Raw genomic sequence first — 19,710 nt, 5'->3', positions numbered from 1 at the left:
TTGAATTCACTGTTGTGGAAAATGACTCTTCGTTAAAGCATAACCTCATTTTCCCAATAATTCAACTTAAAATCTTAGAACATTTTTAAGGAGCAGAATAATAATGCACCTCTTCTATGTATAGAATTTCGCATTGTACATACAGAGATCTTATTTCTTTTGGGACAAATCTTAGAAAAAGATGTCACCACTCATTAGTAGTAAACACTAAGAGAAAAACTAAAATTCTATTTTTATGCATTTATTCATTTAGCACATATGAGAGATTCGGGATACCAAAGATAAATTAACTATATCCTGTGTATTTATAGAACTGCTTTGTAATTTTCTACAGTGAATAATCTAAAATATTTTCTAAAATATTTTTGTTTCAATATCTATTTACAACTCGTACAATATGTGAAGAACTCAAAGTTTTGCTTATGTGAGCTATATTTATAGCTACTCACCATTTTTAAAAACTTAAATTGAGAAAATTTGAAAATACTGATTAAATATTGATTAAAATGACAAAAATTAATCATTACATGCTAGTAAAAAGAACATGAAATATATTTCAAAAAATAGCAATTGATATGGCACTGCCTTATTTTTTGAAAAAAGAAGACATCTGGATTCTATGAATACTTCTATACTGAATATTTTATTATATGGTGTTTGGTTCAAGAACTTAAAGAAAATCCAGCCTCAAACAGCTATAAAATTGGATAAGGAGCAAGAAAATCTCATACTTCAGTGAAAAAAGACAATCAATAGACGATATTACTGAGATGACAGGGCAGGACATTACATAATGATAAATGAAGCATTCCACCAAGAAGACATAGCAATCCTAAATATGTATGTATATATTTTTTAGGAGCTCCAAATATATAAAGCAAAAGCTAATGGAACTTAAAAAAACACACAAAAAAAACAGACAAATCCACAATTATAGTTGGAGACTTTAATATTCCTTTCTCAACAATTAATAAGACTTGATAGAAAATCTACAAGGACATAGAAGAACTCAACAACACCATATGCCAAAAGCATTTAATTGATATTTATACAACACTTCACCCAACAACAAAAGAATAAACATTTTGAGCATCCTAAAAAACAAACAAACAAACAAAAAACCCACATATTAGGTTAGATCATATTCTATACCATAAAACAAAACTCAACAAAATAAAATAATTGAAACCATAGCTTGTATTTTCCTACTATAACAGTATCAAGCTAGAAATCAATAATTTACCCTCATACAAGTAGATATAAAATTCCTTAACAAGTAGAATTTTGCAGCATATAGAAAGAATTTTTCATCGTGAACACAGTGGAATATATTTAAAAAAATGCAAGGCTAGCCTGATATGTGTTTTACACCTTGACTTTTTTAATCCTGGCTGTCATACTGTATTATAGTTTTTCAATGTGTTACTATTGGGGGAAATGAAATTAAGGGCAATGAGATCTCTATTATTTCTTATACTTGCCTGTGAATCTATAATTATCTCAAAGTTAAAAGTTTAATGAAAAAATTACTCAACAAGAATACAGACAAAACATTTTAGGTGAATATTTGAAATTTACTTTTAAATGGATTTGAAATAAGAGGCCACCATACTAAGAAACTTCCTTTGGTCAAGCAATTGGCAATACTTTTTTGTACACTGGCATTTATTAATTATGAAACACTAAGAGATGCAATTTGTAGACTTATTGCAGATAATATCACAGTTATTGATATGTGGGAAATCAGGCTTAGGGAAAACATAATAAAGGTTTTCTTTTCAACATGGAGTTCTACAAATAACTATTATCCTTTTCTTTTCTGTCAGTTTCAAGTTAATGAAAGAATCAGTGCCCCCTAGAATAAAATAATTACCCAATAATTTATGTACAATTCACTTAAACCTACAGATTGTTGACAGATAATTTCCTTAAATATACATTATAATTCTAGTAGACCAGGAACTACCTAAATATCTAATTTTGTGAATACATCTAAAAATATTTATTAATCTTAAGAACTATCCTTCTTAGATATCCTTAATTTGTTGTCACTTATAAAAATAGCATTAGAAGTTGCTTTTTATTGTATGGCCATATTTTACGAAGAAATAAACTTCTATATCAATTCGTAATGGCTATTATTTATGTTATAGAAAGGTAAAAAAAAATTCCCTTTTTATGAGGTAATGGCCACTTGACTGAGTAGGCTAACTTACTGATTAAGAAAGAGTCTTGCCGAAACTGGTTTGGCTTAGTGGATAGAGCATTGGCCTGCGGACTGAAAGGTCCTGGGTTCTATTCTAGTCAAGGGCATGTACCTTGGTTGCTGGCATATCCCCAGTAGGGTATTGCAGGAGGCAGCTGATCGATGTTTCTCTCCCATTGATGTTTCTAACTCTCTATTCCTCTCTCTTCCTCTCTGTAAAAAATCAATAAAATATATTTTGAAAAAGAGAATCTTGCCTGGCTGGTGTGGCTCAATGGTTGAGCATCGACCTATGAACCAGGAGATCAAGGTTTGAGTCCTGGTCATGGCACACACTCATGTTGTGAGATTAATCCCCAGTAGGGGACGTGCAGGAGGCAGCCAATCAATGATTCTCTCTCATCATTGATGTTTCTCCCTCTCTGTCTCCTTTCCTCACTGAAATCAATTTAAAAAAAAATTTAAAATTTAAAAAAGAAAGAGTCCTGCTCTTATTTTTAGGTCTTACAGTTGAGTCAAATTTCTGGTTTGGATGTATGTGTGTATGGTTACATGTCACTGACTCTGGGAACCTCATGTAAATAATTAAACAGTCCTTTGAAATAAGGAATTTATTTTCTTTAAGGAACCTGTATAGAGTAGGAAAAATAGAAAAGTTGATCAGTAGGCTAAGGTATTTTGGAAATAAGAGATGGTACATACCTTTTTAGAGTTTCAAAACATAGTATAAGGGATCTGTCAAGTTCTACAATATAGAGATTTGTTTAACCTCAAAATATTTCCAACTACATTGACCATAAAACCCACCCACCACCATCACCTTGTGTCTTTGATTTCCCCAAACACTTTAAAAAATTTTGGTTTTATAAATTTCCAGAAACTTACTTGAGAAAATCTGGTCTAAAATGAAAATGTTAAAATATAAAGGATTAGCTTTAGTCTCTTTTTTTTTTTTTTTTTCCAATCGATTACATTCTAGAAACTGAATAATTATCCTTTCTGTTTTTACTATTTTGTTTAGGCAGATCAAAGTGATTATTCATTTATTTAAATATAGACTTCAGCAGGAATTTATAATAGAGCTTTAGTTAGACACAAGGGAAACCATGTGAGAGGAGCTTATCTCCAATGCTAAGTATATGGTGAGATGACACTTTTTTGAAGATAAAACCCATCCAGTTCTTAAAATTCATTAAGATTACTGCATTTTACAACTGTAGGAACACCATCCAAATTTTATTGTATTGTGATCTTGAGAATAAAATTATCATAAAACGTAATGTGACCAGGACTCCCTAGGGTTTTGCATTTTTACTGCAGTATAAATCTATCCCCATAAAAACTGAAACCTCAGAAAATAGCTAACACTTATTAAGAAGTTACTAAATGTTAGGCACTTTAGTAAGCAGTTTACATACCTTTTATAAACCACATTCTAAGTGATAAGTTCTATTTATTATTCCCATTATATAGATTAAAAAACATGTCAAAAAGGCAAAGTCATCTTTTTATAGCAACATAGATCTTAAGTGCCAGAAATGGAATCTAAAATTCAGAAATGTGATCAATATGCTACCATCCTTGGAAGAGATCATTTGAATTCAAGACATGAGACCTTCCCTGAGTAAGTTGTTCACCTTCACATAACATATCTTTTTCATCTATAAAATGGAGATAATTATCTATCTGGATCTGAGTGCTTATGTGAGTATCAAATATTGTGTTTGTTACATGTGGAGCACCTCTGTTATATTCAATAAGGAATATCTTGTTAGAATTTATTCAAGGCATTAGAATTTTGTTCTTTTAACAACAATTTTCACTTAAACTATGTTGATTTTTCCTTTGTCCTCCTGTAGTAAATTCAGAACCTTGTGACAGCGACCTCACAGTGGGTGGCTTCCCAATAGAATCTTTGAAAGCTTGTGAATTTGGGTTTATAACTTTAGTGCGTAAATAAGCTGAAGAGAAAGAATTAATAAAATGGATGTTTCATTAGGCAAAAACGCTTGCAATATGGTAATTGATCAAGATAAGCAGCAGCATTTATAAAATTACCAACACAATTGCAGTTCTATGTATTCCTTCTGAAACCCCACGGGCCATTAGTTTCATAGACTATTGCTGAATTAGTCTAGTTCTTCTTCTATTAATTAAGACCCACTTGAAGATAGTGTAAGAAAGAAAACCCAAATGATTTTAAAAAGGCAAGATGTTCATTTTGCTCTCATGAAACAACACAGAGGTAAATAACCCAGGATTGGTAGTGCAGTTCCACCATGCTCAACTCCCAGCTAGCTCTAGACCTTCGTTCTAATACCTTCTTCTTAGTTAGCAGGAAGAGCAGAATGTGGGAAGAGGTATGCATGCTCATTCCTATTTAAAGGCATGTGAGAAGTGTCTGTTACTTCTATAGCCATACAGGCATGGCCTTACTTACTTATCTCTATAGCCATACAGGCATGGCCTTACTTAGCTATAAAAGCAAACTGAAAAATATAATCTCCAGCTAGCCATGGATCCTACTATATTTAGGATACTCATTATTGGAGGGTAAAAGAAGAATTAGTAATATTATGAAAAAATGGAAGTTTCTTACCCAACCCCCTGTCCTACTGTTGGAAATAGGTAAAATTAAAATCAAGGTCTGTTTACTAAGTGTCAAATTAAAAATCTTTAAATATATTGTGGTAAACGAAGTGTCAAAATATTCTTTTACTCTAGACATTCCAAGTTGTTAAACTGTGAGCATTTATTATATAACTTAGGGAATTAGAATATATTAGAGTAACATCCCAGAATGTTAGAAACTTAATATTTGTGTCCCCTTCAAATTCCCATGTTGAAATGGCATGAAATTGGAAAGATCTGATGGTATTGGAAGGTGGACCTTTGGGATTTTATTAGGATTATATGAGGTCATGAGGATACCATTGTCACGAATAGAATGGGTGCCATGATAGTAGTACCACAGAGGTCAGCTGTCCACCATGTAAGAAGTCACTTATGAACCAAAAGTTACAAGTTGAAAGAGGAGCCTCATGAGAACTTGACCAGCCTGGCTCTTAGTCTCAGCCTGCCAACATTGTGCGAAATAAATCTGTCTGCTGTTTACAAGTCATCTAGTCTATGCTACTTTGCTTTAGTAGCTCAAACTAAGATGTAAGAGCTGTGACAAACCATCACATTTTAGTGGCCTAACCCAGTGGTCAGCAAACTCATTAGTCAACAGAGCCAAATATCAACAGTACAATGATTGAAATTTATTTTGAGAGCCAAATTTTTAAAACTTAAACTTCTCCTAATGCCACTTCTTAAAAATAGACTTGCCCAGGCCGTGGTATTTTGTGGAAGAGCCATACTCAAGAAGCCAAAGAGCTGCATGTGGCTTGTGAGCTGCAGTTTGCTGACCACAGGCCTAAATTAATAAAAAAATTATTCAATTTCTTGTTCACACACATTCAGTTTAGATATTAATATTTGGTGAGTAGCCTTTCACATGGACACTTTATTGACTCTATTATTCCCCAGGTCTCTCCTAGATCTTCTACATCTTCTTGGGAGACAAGAGAACAGGTTGTTTATAGGATCCTACTAGCCAGACAACTTTTGATAAGTTTAACTTGTCTTTACTTAAAGTCCTTCACTAACAAAGTGAAGACAAAAACAATACCTACCTCATGTGTTGTTAAAAAGATTGCATGATAATAGGAAAATTTCATTAAATAATAAAGTCACTCTTGCATGCTGCTGCACTAATTTTCTAGCTCCATATAGAAAACAAATTTTAAATGGAGTAGACTAGTATTTGAGACCTCCAGTGGGGGGGGGAGGGGTTTGTTTCAAAAAAGCATTATTCCTAAATTGAACTGATGTACATAGTTAACAAAATGATAGTAATTTCTACTTAGAATTGCTTTTTTAAGGTACCTCTGAGATGAAATTATATCCTTCTACAAATTTTTGAAGTTCAGTGAGGAAATGAAATTTGACAGAAACAAAAATTGGTTTTATGGAGATGAACATCTGGCCTTATACACTGGTGGCACTACCAAAGGACTCAAGCCTTCTCTATGATTTTTGACAGCAAAATGACTAATCCAGTTAATTGTATGCCATCTGAAGTCCTGTAATAGGAAGCTTCTAAAGCACTCATAAAGTGCTCATCCAGCCCTGCACTCTGTGGCTTAGTTGGTTGCACATTGTCCCATGCAATGAGAGGTCGTTCCTAGTCAGGGCACATGCCTGGTTTCAGGCTCAATCCCCAGTAGGGGGTGTGCAGGAAGCAGCCCACATCCCTCTCCCTCCCTCCGTTTTTCCCTCCCTCCCTCCCTTCCTCCCTCCTTTCCTCCCTCTCCTTCCCTCTCTCTTTCTAAAAAATCATTAAAAAACAATAACAAATTTTAAAGTATTCATCCAAAGGAAGAGGAAGAGTGGGAACCACCAGGATAGAGCTTTCTCTGGCTTGATCAAGTATATTATAGAAAACTGGTCTGGATCAGATGCCTCAGTTTTTTTCAGGGGGAAAAAAAAAGGAAGAAAGAAAAGATTATCAGTCTACTTTTCTATGAACTGATAATTCTCAGGGGAAAAGGGGTATGAGGGGTGCAGGAAGTGACTGGACAAAAATTGTACACCTATGGATGAGGACAGTGGCAGGGAGGTAAGGGCAGAGGGTGGGGTGGGAACCCGGTGGAGGGGAGCTATGGGGTGGGGAGGATAGGAGAAACAATTGTAGTAATCTGAACAATAAAGATTTACTAAATTAAAAAAAAGTAAATAGAAAATAATATTGTCGATTTTATAGAGTTACTATGAGGATTAAGTTTCATAAAAACATAAGGGAACACTTAGCCTAAGGCCTACCACCCAGGAGCTGAAAGTACAGTAATAGCAGTAAGTTGTTGCCAAATGGTAATTAAGTAGTAACAAAGAGAAATAGAAAATGTATGAGTCATACTTCATTTATAATTAAATTGTGAAGATGAGGCTTTGTCATAAAGAATACACTATTTGAAACTGAAGATAAATGAAAACCCATCTGTGAAAAATTCAGATATTTTCAAGTGATTTTAATCAAAACATCTTAAAAAGTAATTATCCTTAATTTAATACAGATAAAATGTTATTATGTTTTCCTGCAACAAACTTTACTTAATGCTAACTTTTTATCCATGGAATATGTATTCTCTTATGATACATTCATAGCAATAATTCCTATATGAAAATTCATAGAAATGAAAGGTAGATAAAAACAAAATAGTCTAATGAGAAAAACATGGGATCTGAAATGAGAAGACTGAGGATATAGCTTTGGCATTAGCCATTCAGAAGACATGTGACCTTTTGTATGTCATCCAGATTACCCAAGTCAGTATCTTCATCTGCAGTATAAGCATGATACCTACTCCATCTCCCTTAGGTGAGGAACATACAATGGTGTGCTGGAGCGGATACATCTGCTGTGAGAACTGAGCATTTCCCCCCAACTCTTTACTCAATGACAATAAGTTGGTACTTTGAAATTAACAATCATGGAATATTTACACCATGAAAATTGACAGGTGCTACCAATCAAAATATTCTCCATATACCCTCCATTTCTCCTCTGAGATTTAGTTATTAATCTTTTGCTAGTGCACAACTGGGGATGTCTAATGAGACAATGTGCCTGAAAGTGTCTTGTGAACTATAACATGTAGTGCAAATGTGCTATAATATTCATTATGAAAAATTATAGATATGGAATCTATGACTTGCATATTGATATCATTAAATGGTCTTGCCTAATTAAAAAAAGCAATGATATAAATGAGGTAGGATACATTTAAATTATTTAATTGACTTGTATATTATAGAAATGGCCTATCAAATCAAACCAATGAAGGGTTGTTACATAGAACCTTAGTAAAGGTACTTAACCATCTGTTTGCCTGGGACTCATATGGGCTTTCTGAGGACCAGGACAAATTATATAATATGTAGGGCCCAGTGTGAAATGAAAACCTTGTGCACCTTGTTAGAAAATTATTAAGAATTTCAAGATAGCAATAGCAGATCATTAAACCAAGTACGGCAGTCTGGGTAGGGGACACTCAGTCCCGTGCTTATGAAACTGGCCTACTTAGGACATAGGACTTTCAGTGCTAAAACCACTGAAAAATTAGAATGGTTAGTTATCCTACCTTTGCTTCAAAACATAGTTAGCCTTAATATATTGTTAATGTTTTAGCACACTTAATGAAATACACCAAAGATATACCAAGTACTATCAATTCAGTCATAAGTAAAGAACAGGAAGAGAATATGACTTAGATAATACATTCTATATAATAAAAGCCTATTATGCAAATAAACCAAATAGCAGGAAGACCAGTGGAATGACTGGTTGCTATGATGTGCACTGACCACCAGGGGACAGATGCTCAAAGCAGGAGCTGCTCCCAGCCCACATGGAACAGGTTAGCCAAGGCAGGTGCCAGCGACTCCCCTTTCCCCCAATTGCCCTGCTGGTTGCCCCACAGATGGGCCCTGAACACTGGCCAGACCTAGGGACCCTACCCATGCATGAATTTCGTGCACGGGGCTCTAGTATAGCTATAAATATCTTTGCTTGTTTCAGTCTGTACAAAGTGTACTAAATGACTGAAGTGTGTTTCAATGTTCCCAAGTCTTTCCAAACACACAAATCTAATCTTAGAATACAGAAAGCCATTATAAAATTTTACCTTAAAACAAATTTCAAGATACATTTTTAAATGAAGAAAATGGACCATAATTCTTGATGTGTAAGATCATTCTATAGGTGTATTTATAAACTGGAAATAAGATCTCTGAAATGTTAAGAAAAATCACTGGATGATGTAATTTTATATTTATATTGTGCATTTATAATATGTATGTAAAGAAAAAAGCTTGACATGTGCACACACACACACAATGCACACGCACAAACATAGAGACTAATCTGAGGAGAAATTAATCTGGTGTTTAAAATAATAAACAATTTAAGGAGATAAAACATGAAGTAGTTCTGTGGCTCTCCTTTATTGCATTTATGGAGAAGACTATGACTAATTCTGTTGGACTCAATCATTGTCTTTGTGCAAACTCTGAAGACAATTAGAGCAGTAGTACTCAAACTTAGTGCATATTAGAATCTCCTGGAAGGCTTCCCACTGACTTTTTGATCCATAATTTTCTAGTAGGGTCAGAGCATTTGCATTTCTAACAGATTTATGGGTGATATTGCCGGCTTTAGGATCATACTTTTGATGACTTCAAAATTTGTGGAGCATTTGAGATCTTAACTATCATCTAACACATAATTATACGGTAGGAAACAATCACCCACCACTACATTTACTTCACTGCTCGGTTTCCACAGTTGAAAGAATTTCCTGAGTCAAATTAAAAGTATTTTCTAACAAACATAAATGCTAATTAATTACATTTACATCTGTAGAGCTGGCACTTTATTTTATTAAACTTGAATTGGATTGAAAATTAATGCTTTCATTATACCTAAGGACTAGCTTAGATCCAAAACCTTTTTTTTTTATTTACAATATTATATTTCTGCTGCAAGGAATTTAAATTACAAGCCTTTTAAAAGTACTCAGCCATCAAATTCAACCTCCTAAAATGATTGTGTGTAACCTTGTGAAGCAATGCACTTAGATTCTGAATTAAGTTGCACATTAGGAGAGTAAATTAGGGGGAATATAGCCAGTGGGTCTAACAGTCACTTCTCTTCAATTTTCAGACACATTAATGTACATTTTTGTAACATTTTTTGGTTTCTGTTATGCAATTAAGTCCCTGGAATTCCATGAAATGTTATAATTGGTTAGAGATGGACTTAAAGTAAAGTCAAATAAATTAAATGTACTGTGCTCTGAAGATTTAACTACATACTTTTTTACATTTCAAAATCCAACAGGCAAGATAAAGTGCAACATCTAAAATCCAGCTTCCTAGAAAGGAGCCTACTGAATAACATAAGATGATGTGTGAAAATATCCATCCAGCACTTGGCACTTAGTAGTTCCTCATTAAAATCACATGGTGTCTCTTGAAAACTCCAGGTGCCTGAGCCCCACTCTATACCAATTAAATTTGAATCCCCAAGGGTCAGAGATAGTTATCTATATTAAAAGACAAAGGAATGAACTCGAACACTCTCATAGTGCTATTGGGAAAGAAATGAAAGAGAAAGAGATAGATTGACAAGTTGAAGTTTTCTATTGTTATCATCAGCCTGAAACTGTGTTTATAAATTTCCCATAGGAATGTAGCATGCAGATTGGGAGGCATAACACATGTCACTGTCCTTCACAAAGAAATTTGAGCCATTTTGGTATCTGTGACTGTTAACAAGGTCCCTGCGGGCTTATTAGATTTTCTATCCATGGGGAATCCTTGGACAAGAGTGAGGCAGTAACACATTCTCACTGTTAATGGGTGAAAATAGCAAGCCAATAAATTAATTTTATAGTCCATAGGAAAGGAGGTTCCTAAGGAATGTCAGCAAGTCGGTACAGACAAAAGCCAACTCTAGTGTACAGAAAAAATACACACACTCAGGTTTTGAAATCCATGATATTTCAAATCCAATTCCTTGATTTCCTCAATTACCAGTTTGAATTTAGATGTGTTATTTAACTTTGATAAACTTAGGTTTTTCTCATCTGCCAAATTGGGAACATAATAATATTTGTATCACAAGTAGTCCTGGGATTCAAATGAGATCACATACAGTAAAGGTATTTGAAAAGCTTGCCGTGTGAGTTATTACTACACATGTGATGCCAAGAATTTCCTCTTTGACTTGCTCTTCTAAAAGAGAATACAATCTCAGCAAGAGAAGCTACTGATTTGGTATAGTCATTTCTTATTTTCCCAAGATGATTTATCATCCGAAAATAAATCATATAAATATGTAAAATAGAAAATAATCTATTCACGTTTTTATATTATTCCCATCCATAACATTTTCTCTATTTTGTCACTTAAATATCAGAGAAGAGTGAAGGACCCTTATAGGTTTTATGGGAAGATATGTATCTTTCCTTCCCAATCTCTATAGGATTGGGTAAAGACTAATAAGTATTTAATATTTGGTTTTCTTCTAAATACAAAGATGTACAGGCTCTTTTAAAAAAAAAGTATTTTTATTGATTTCAGAAAGGAAGGGAGAGGGAGAGAGAGAAATATCAATGATGAGACAGAATCATTGATTAGCTGCCTCCTGCATGCCCCACACTAGGGACCAAACCCACAACCCAGATATATGCCTTGATCAGGAATCAAATTGTGACCTTCTGGCTCACAGGTCTTTGTTCAACCACTGAGCCACACCAGCAGTCATGATTTAGTCAAGAATAAAACATGAAATTATGTGAAAAAAGGAATCCCCATAAAACTTCAGAGTATAATAAAGTGATTTTAATATGAATGATGGATAATAAGATATATTTTCTAAAAGTGATATGGAATTCTTAGTTTTAAATTTATACTTTTTGTAATATCCCTGAAATTATATTCTCCAAAACTGTTTATAGTTATGACTAAAACAATTTGGAATCCACTTAAAATTACATGAGAGCCTATATAAAATGTAGTATTAAATTTTCATTTGGTGCTACTCAAGAATAAAAGCTTGAAGACCATTGCTCTTTGATATGTGAATTATTGCTACACAATAAAGGCATTCAAGAGATTCAAGAGCTTAAGCTCTAAAATAAAACAGTCTTGTGTTCCAACCTTAACTCTTTTTATTTGTTTTGCAATCTTAAACAAGTTACATGACCTCCCTAAGTCCCTTTTTAAAGTTTATATAATGAGATGATGAAGGATCATTCTGAAGGTTATATAAATTAATTATGTTTAATTTTGGGAAAAATTTCTGCACCTAATGAGTGTCATGCATAAAAGTTGTCATAGACAAGCAAATTCAGATGGAAGTGATTGTCCTTAGGCAAAGCTTCCTGAGGGGCCAGGGCGTTCTATGATCTCTCAGAACGGATTCAAAAAGCTCAAATGGCCAAAACCGGTTTGGCTCAATGGATAGAGCTTCGGCCTGCGGACTGAAAGTTTCCGGGTTCAGTTCTGGTCAAGGGCATGTACCTTGGTTGCGGGCACATCCCCAGTAGGGGGTGTGCAAGAGGCAGCTGATCGATGATTCTCTCTCATCAATGTTTCTAGCTCTCTGTCCTTCTCTCTTCCTCTCTGTAAAAAATCAATAAAATATTTTTTTTTAAAAAAGCTCAACTGGAGGGGATAAGTCACCAATTGAAGGAGTAGAAGTACTGTGAGCCAAAAGCATTTAATGCAAAAGTCAAGAACTGTACCTTTAAAAATGAAGAGGTGGATTACAAAATAATTTTATTTATTTATTTACTTTTACAAAATAATTTTAATTGCATGAAATGTAGCTATACTCCCCCTGTCCAAATTGTAGTGCCTTTACCATGTCTATCCTCCATCATCATCATCAGCAGCAGCAGCATCATCCAGTTTCTGCTTGCTTGATTTTTGTAAATTCTGAAATTCAATAATATGCCTTTGTCCATATTCCCTCAACTGGGTTCCAGCATAGAATTTAACTTCCTTCTAATTCCTGTGAGTTTTGAGTCTTGAGTTCTGCTTATGTCTTATGCTTTGTCTAGACCTCTTCCCTGGGAGTGAGTGAGAAAGAATATACCAAGACCTCTAATGTTGAAGCTTAACTGAAATAAGTTAAAATCCCAACTTTACCACTCCCTCCGTAGCCTTGGGAAACTCAGCTCTTCTCTGAGCTTCAGTTTTCTCTTATTTACACTGGAGATAATAATTTATAATTGATGGAGTTACTATAGATTGGCAGACATATATCACAAAAACGCATTTAGCCCAATTGACATTCAGAAAATAATTGCTCTTATTAAAATTATTATTCCCGCTATTAGTATTCCTGATGCAATGAATGGAACAATTTAATAGTGCTCTGATTAACTTTGAAATGAGTATTTTGCAAAACAAAGACAATCTGACCCGATGCCCCCAGGCTGTTGACAATGCAGTGATGTGGAAGGTCACATATATTATATTTTCTCTGAAACCAGAAAACAAAATTTAAAGTACTAACCAGAACTGGAATGCAAAAGGACAAATAACAGGCTAAGAAGATGTGCTCTAAGTATTGTTCCAGACTGAAGTGAAAACCAATATGCTGATTATTATTTAAAAGGTCTTGCTACTTTTCAGTATCTAAAGGAGGAATAATAAGCAGAAGCAATAGGAAGGACCACAATTTGGCTCTACCTGTTTCATCTAACAGTTGTACCCAAAATAATACCAATCAATTCCAGTAAGATTTATTAAATAAATGCTCACAGAGTATTCAGAATGTAAAGAATCCCAATACAGAATGAATTTTATAATTATTTTATGACTTTGAATTAAGCTTCCACTTCTAATTATAAAACAAATGAAATAATCACTTAGGTTTTCAATCATTAAGCCAAACTAACTTCCCCTCCTCCCCCCAATTTTCTTTTTACCAACAGGATTTGCTAGTCCACTTACTGGGATAGCAAATGCCTCTCAAAGCAGTATGCACAATGCCTTGCACATCTATATGAATGGAACGATGTCTCAGGTGCCGGGATCTGCCAACGACCCCATTTTCCTTCTTCACCATGCATTTGTGGACAGGTTGGTGGACACTTCTTCGTAAATCATGTGCATATTAGTGTAAAATGTAGTGTGACGTTAGCCGTTACTGAAAAGCTAAGGAGCTGTGGGGGCGGAGGGGTGTCTATTTTCTCAGATCAGGTTCTTCCAGAAACAGAATTAAACTAAGGATTTGAATGTTTTATGAAAATGTTTTATTACAGACAATCCAGCATGAGAAAGAGTAAAGCAGGTAAGGAGGAAGAGTACAATTTCAGTTGTTGAAGTCCCAGGCTCAACCAAATCATGGTAGAGTATAAAGTATCTTCTCAGATTGTCTTGCTTTAAGACAAAGGAACTGAGTTTTTGTATTCCCATATTAAAGAGCCATTGGCTACAGGTTGCCTTGAGGTAGGAACAGGAAAGTTCCCAGGTGCTAGCCAATTCCAGGCAGGTCCAGTGTCCAGTGGTCCTCTTCTAAAGGTTTTGGTGGCAGTGGTCAGGGTTAAAGCACGTGGAGTCTGGAAGGTGGGCACAAAGAACTGGTGCAGACCTATCTAACACCATCTGGACAGGGCACTAATCTGCTGTCATATATACATGTGTTTTAGTTCTCTCTTTCTAGCAATGTATTGTTACTTCATTTCCAACTTCAGACCTTCACATATAAACAGATATAGCCTTTGATTTCAACCATTGGCCTGAGCATTATATGAGCAGTTCTCCAGACAGGATGCATTAAGGCTCAAACATCCTGTTTAATGTGATTTAATTCTCCCAGAGTTTTGTGTGTTTTTTTTGTTGCTTATTTTTTGTTTGTTTTCTCTCCCCTCTTAACCTTCTCCCATGATAGCAGAAAAGAAGTATATAGAGAATGGTCAGCTCTCTTTTTCTAGGATTCAAGAAGAGAAAAGACAATAAAGCATCAAATTATGATAGACAAATATAGGACTTTTTTTGTCCTAAGTTACTTTTATCACAACAGCTAATGAATTAAAAGCACAGATTTATAGCTATCCTGAAACTAATCCTGCCATTTTCTTCATAAATATAACAGCCTCTGTGTTTTCCTGTTGTAAAAATAAGAAAACCAAAACCAAAAACTAAATTTTTACTCATCACCATTCCACCTCTTGCTTTCAGGAATGTGGACATAATATCAAATAAGAAAGTAACCGTTAGTGTGGAACATTATGAGAAAAAATTTTATTGCCTCTATGGCCACTCTAACATTATAGAAAATATTCATTAATATCCCAAGTCCAGTTTTATTCAGAAAACATTTAAGGAAGTATATAAACACCAAAATTATGATAGTAATATCCTATCTAATAAAAGAGAAGCATGCAAATTGACCATACCTCTGCTACACCCACCAGCCACACCCACCAGCCAATCAGTCCCGAGTATGCAAATTAACCCAACCAAGATGGTGGTTAATTTGCATTTCCAGGCACAGAGTGAGGACTGAAGACAGCATGAAAGGAAGCCAAGCACTGCAGAAGGGAGGAAAGCTACAGAGAAGAAAGCAAGCGAGGTGATGGAGATGGCTGCAGGAAGCCCTATTGCAGGAATCTTCCTACATCAGGCCTCTAGTAATACTATAACCACCCATACCCATATATATAAGAGGGAGGGAGCGGGTTAAATAAACATCTTACCAGAAATGACAGATTGAAGTCTTTTTACTCAGTCATTTTTACATTTTACTGTCCTTGAGAGTTTGGGGCATTTTTTAATCTTTAGTGTTATCTCATGAACTTTAAAGAATTCTAGATTTCTGAGGTACATTGATGTCCTAAGCAAGGAATCATAAACTATGGCTAATGGGTCAAATCTATGTTTTACCTTCTTTGTAAATAAAGTTTTATTGGAGGATAGCAGAGCACTTATTTACATACTAGAGGCTGGTGCATGAATTCATGTATGGGTGTAGTACCTTGGTGTGGCTGGTGATAGAAGCCTATCAGGGGGCCGGCCCAGGGGGAGGGGCCCCAGGAGGTTGGCTGGCTGGGGGGAGGGACCAAAGGTGGTTGGCTGGTAGGCCCTACCCCCCAAATCAAGGGATGGAGCCAGCTAGAGGAAAGGGTCACAGGCAGTTTGGGTGGGCCAATTGCTCACAGACCTCACTGGTTGTCAGCTGCAGTGCATGTCATAGCAACTGGTGGAGCTCCAGGTTGTTTGAACTCCCACTCAAGGGGACAATTTGCACATTAGCCTTTTATTATATAGGAGAAGAAAAAATGTTGACCTTTAGCTAGCCCATCAAATGTGTGAAAAATGCTATAACTGAATTCAATACCTGGAATCATGTTTGTTTAACAGAGATAGAGCCATTATGCAGATGTAAGGCTTTTAGATACTATTCGACCACCTTTGAAAATTAAAAATGTCTGTCCTCCCAGAATTCTTGGTTAAACCTATTTTAATATTAGATACCTGTGTGATTATTAAAATAACTCAAAAATCAGCCTGTAGCAAAGTAGTGTCTAATTGATACCACACAGCCAAGCTAAAGAAGATTCTGGGCATGTAGAGGGGAAAAGGAGCCGCATTATAAAGAAGGATAAAGACCCGTGGATACCACAGAATACTGTGGCATCTGAACTAGCCTTTCACATCTCTTCTTACAGAGACTCATTTCTTTAATCAGAGGTCTATTCACAGCCATTCAATTAGTCACAAATATATTTATTGAGCACCTACTATGTGCTAAATGTATTTGCCTGAATATTTTACATTCTTCCCTGCCTCCATGTAATGCTTACACTATATTCCATCCTGAAACCTATTTTCCTTGATTTATCTAATTTCTACATAATCTTTAAGACTAGTTTTAATTTCACCTCCTCCATTAAGTATACCCAGACCATGTCTGTCTATAACCATATCTCCCATTAAGAGTGTGTTGGAACCAGCTTACATGAGCTAGCAAGATCTAATATGTATATCTTTTCCCAACTTTGCTTTAGTGACTTCAAGCTGTAGCTTGAAATCAGCTATGGTAGAAGTATTTATACAATGATATTGGCAAATGCTACAAATCAAGGCTTTTATTCTGAGAGCTGGTTATTAAAATAATAGCCAACACACCACTGTTCTCATCCATTAACTCTCATCACTTCCTCTCTCTACCCTTCATTTTGGACACATAATTCACATTGTTCTTGTTGATTATGTTATACATTTGTGTTTTGTCTCTCCCACTAATCTGTGAACTACTTAATGGCAGGACCCATGCCTTTTTATTATATTCATTTTTCTCAGTATTTTGTCTAGTATATAATTAGTAGACATATAATTAAATCCTTATCAGTAAATGATTTTTAAAAACCTTAGCAAATTACATTTATCACAGCTGCAAAAGGAACCTCTATGGAGGAGCCATTTTAATCGAAGAAATTATTTTCGTAACTCTTGAAGAGCAAAATGTAATAATCATTCAATGCTATGAACATGTTTTAAGATTTCAACATGTCTCTAGACTTTTAGATGTGGCATTAAGCACTGAGGAAACCGAATCATGAGATAGGATCACCGGCCTTAGAAAGCAGTCTAATGGGAGTACAACCAAGTAAATAACTGCAGTACACTATGATTCCTGCACAGTCGTGGGAGATATTCTTAAAAAGTTATATAAAAAGGATGATATATGAACTGAGCCCTTAGGAAATGAGGACTTATAAGACAAGGATGGATATTCAAGGTTGGGAAGCACAACTCATAACTCATTTTAAAACCAATAAGAAAGTGGAAGTATGAGCTGAAGAAGAAAATGGAAGCATGGCATTTAAAACAAGAAAATAAGCCTCAAAGCTTATATGCAGAGAAAGTGATAAAAATTCCAGTGGACAAATAATTTGCCATCAAAAGGTACCCATGTTGGGCAAATAAAAACAGAAACTAAAAGTGTCTGATAACAGCAACAACAACAACAAAAAAGACCAAAACTACCTAAACTAAATAAAATTCTCCTTGCCACTTAAAAGAAATCAGAGCATGGATCTAACATAATAATTTAAAATATATTTAATTTTTCCTATGTTCTAGACCCTTTATAAGTTTTGTTTCATGTAATCCATAACAAGTCTCTAATGTAGGTTCTAGTATTATTCCTACTTGATAGATTGAAAAGATTACAAGGCCTTGAACAGGGAGTATCCCAAACCCTTGCATCTCTCAGTGAGCTTTGGTTAATAAACTGCTCTGAAAACCCCATGTTCTTGTCAGCCAAGTATCTAACACACGTTTCTTTACCTACCACCCAGTTTTGTTTAAAATACAGACAAAAAATAAAAAATAATCCTTTATATTATAGGAAAATGTAATAAGCAATAAACCAAGGAAATAAGGCCATCAAAATTGAGAACACTTTGCTACAGTTTTAAAAACATTTTCTAATTTTTTTAACTTAATTATTATAAATCAGGTCAAATAAAATTCACATTCCAAATTATGTCTCATATTAGCTCTTTCATCTTTTTGAACTGACTTTTAAAAATATATATATATTTTGTTGATTTTTTACAGAGAGGAAGAGAGAGGGATAGAGAGTTAGAAACATCGATGAGATCATCAATCAGCTGCCTCCTGCACACCCCCTTCTGGGGATGTGCCCGCAACCAAGGTACATGCCCTTGACTGGAATCGAACCTGGGATCTTTCAGTCCACAGGCTGACGCTCTATCCACTGAACCAAACCAGTTCCGGCCAAAGTGACATTTTATAACAGATTTCAGATGCTTCACAAGTTCAATACACACTTTTACTATAATATTATATGCTCTTAACATGAAACATGTTTATAATTGCATATCTTTAGTTGAAACCATACAGGTTTTTAAATAAGAATTTCATTGTATAGGTATGTCATAATTTAGTAATCACTTATTAAGGAGCATTTTAGTTGTTTCTCTCTCTCTCTCTCTCTCTCTCTCTCTCTCTCTATATATATATATATATATATATATATATATATATATATATATATATATATATTTATATATAATTTTTATTTCAGAGTGCAGCTAGAGAACATATTTTCAACACTGGAACCAAAAGGTGTTTATTACACCGTATTACATTTAAAATTGTTACGTATTTCCAAATTGCCTTCCAAAAATGACTGTTCCAGCTATCTTCCTACAAATAACAGAGAATGAACGTGTGTTTATGACCCTGTACCAGGTGCTATAACCTTGTTAATCTTTGCTACTCTGGGAAGTAGAAAAATATTTGAATTTTTGTTGCTACTCTGGAAAGAAGAAAAATATTCATTTGAATTTCTCTACTTCCTATGTATGTTATTGAATATGTTTTCTTCTAAAATGTCTGTTTACATTTTCTGCTATTTTGGATTAGGTTTCTCTGTCTTTTTATTCCTGAGCTGTGTAGGCTCCTCATAATTTTCTTAATTGGCCATTTTGTCATGAATATTACCAATACTTTCTGCAGTTCTTAATTATTTTTGAAAGTTTTAGGGCTATGCTTTTAGCTATTCAGAATTGTTTTTGTACGGTTCTTTTCATTCAATCTTTTGTTCGTGGCTTCAGAGTTCTTCACTTTTTGTATTTTTAGCTATAAAAGGATTGAATTGATCTAAAGCTCCAAGGTCCTTTCTGGACTTCACAATATTCTGGGTAATGTTTTTTTTGGGGGAAAAAAATGACAGTGGAATGCATTAGTACAATTACAGGGCTTGAGCAGATTTTTTAGTGACAGCTTAATCATGCTTTTAGTTGTGATTAATAGGTAACTGACAGATAAGACCAATTCATAGTTAAAATTATTTTTCTCTACTATTTAGATTAAGGTCTGACAAGGAACTGTGTTCTCTTCTCAAGGTTGCA

General features: G+C 34.7%; 1 protein-coding gene across 1 annotated transcript in view; it reads left to right on the top strand.

Annotated features, from left to right (window-relative positions):
- TYR (tyrosinase) overlaps positions 1-19,710 on the top strand; it is a gene marked incomplete at its 3' end in the record, with an annotated part of 64,462 nt that overhangs the window by 17,762 nt on the left and 26,990 nt on the right. The window contains exon 3 of the mRNA XM_084894649.1: positions 13,756-13,903. Within this exon, the coding sequence (XP_084750775.1) occupies positions 13,756-13,903 (148 nt within the window). The remainder of the gene's footprint in view (positions 1-13,755; positions 13,904-19,710) is intronic.

This window comes from Pipistrellus hanaki (genome assembly GCF_964339955.1).
Source record: "Pipistrellus hanaki genome assembly, chromosome: 9".
Classification (NCBI taxonomy): domain Eukaryota; kingdom Metazoa; phylum Chordata; class Mammalia; order Chiroptera; family Vespertilionidae; genus Pipistrellus; species Pipistrellus hanaki.
Note: the sequence above shows the minus strand (reverse complement) of the source record. Positions and strands in the feature narration are given on the sequence as shown.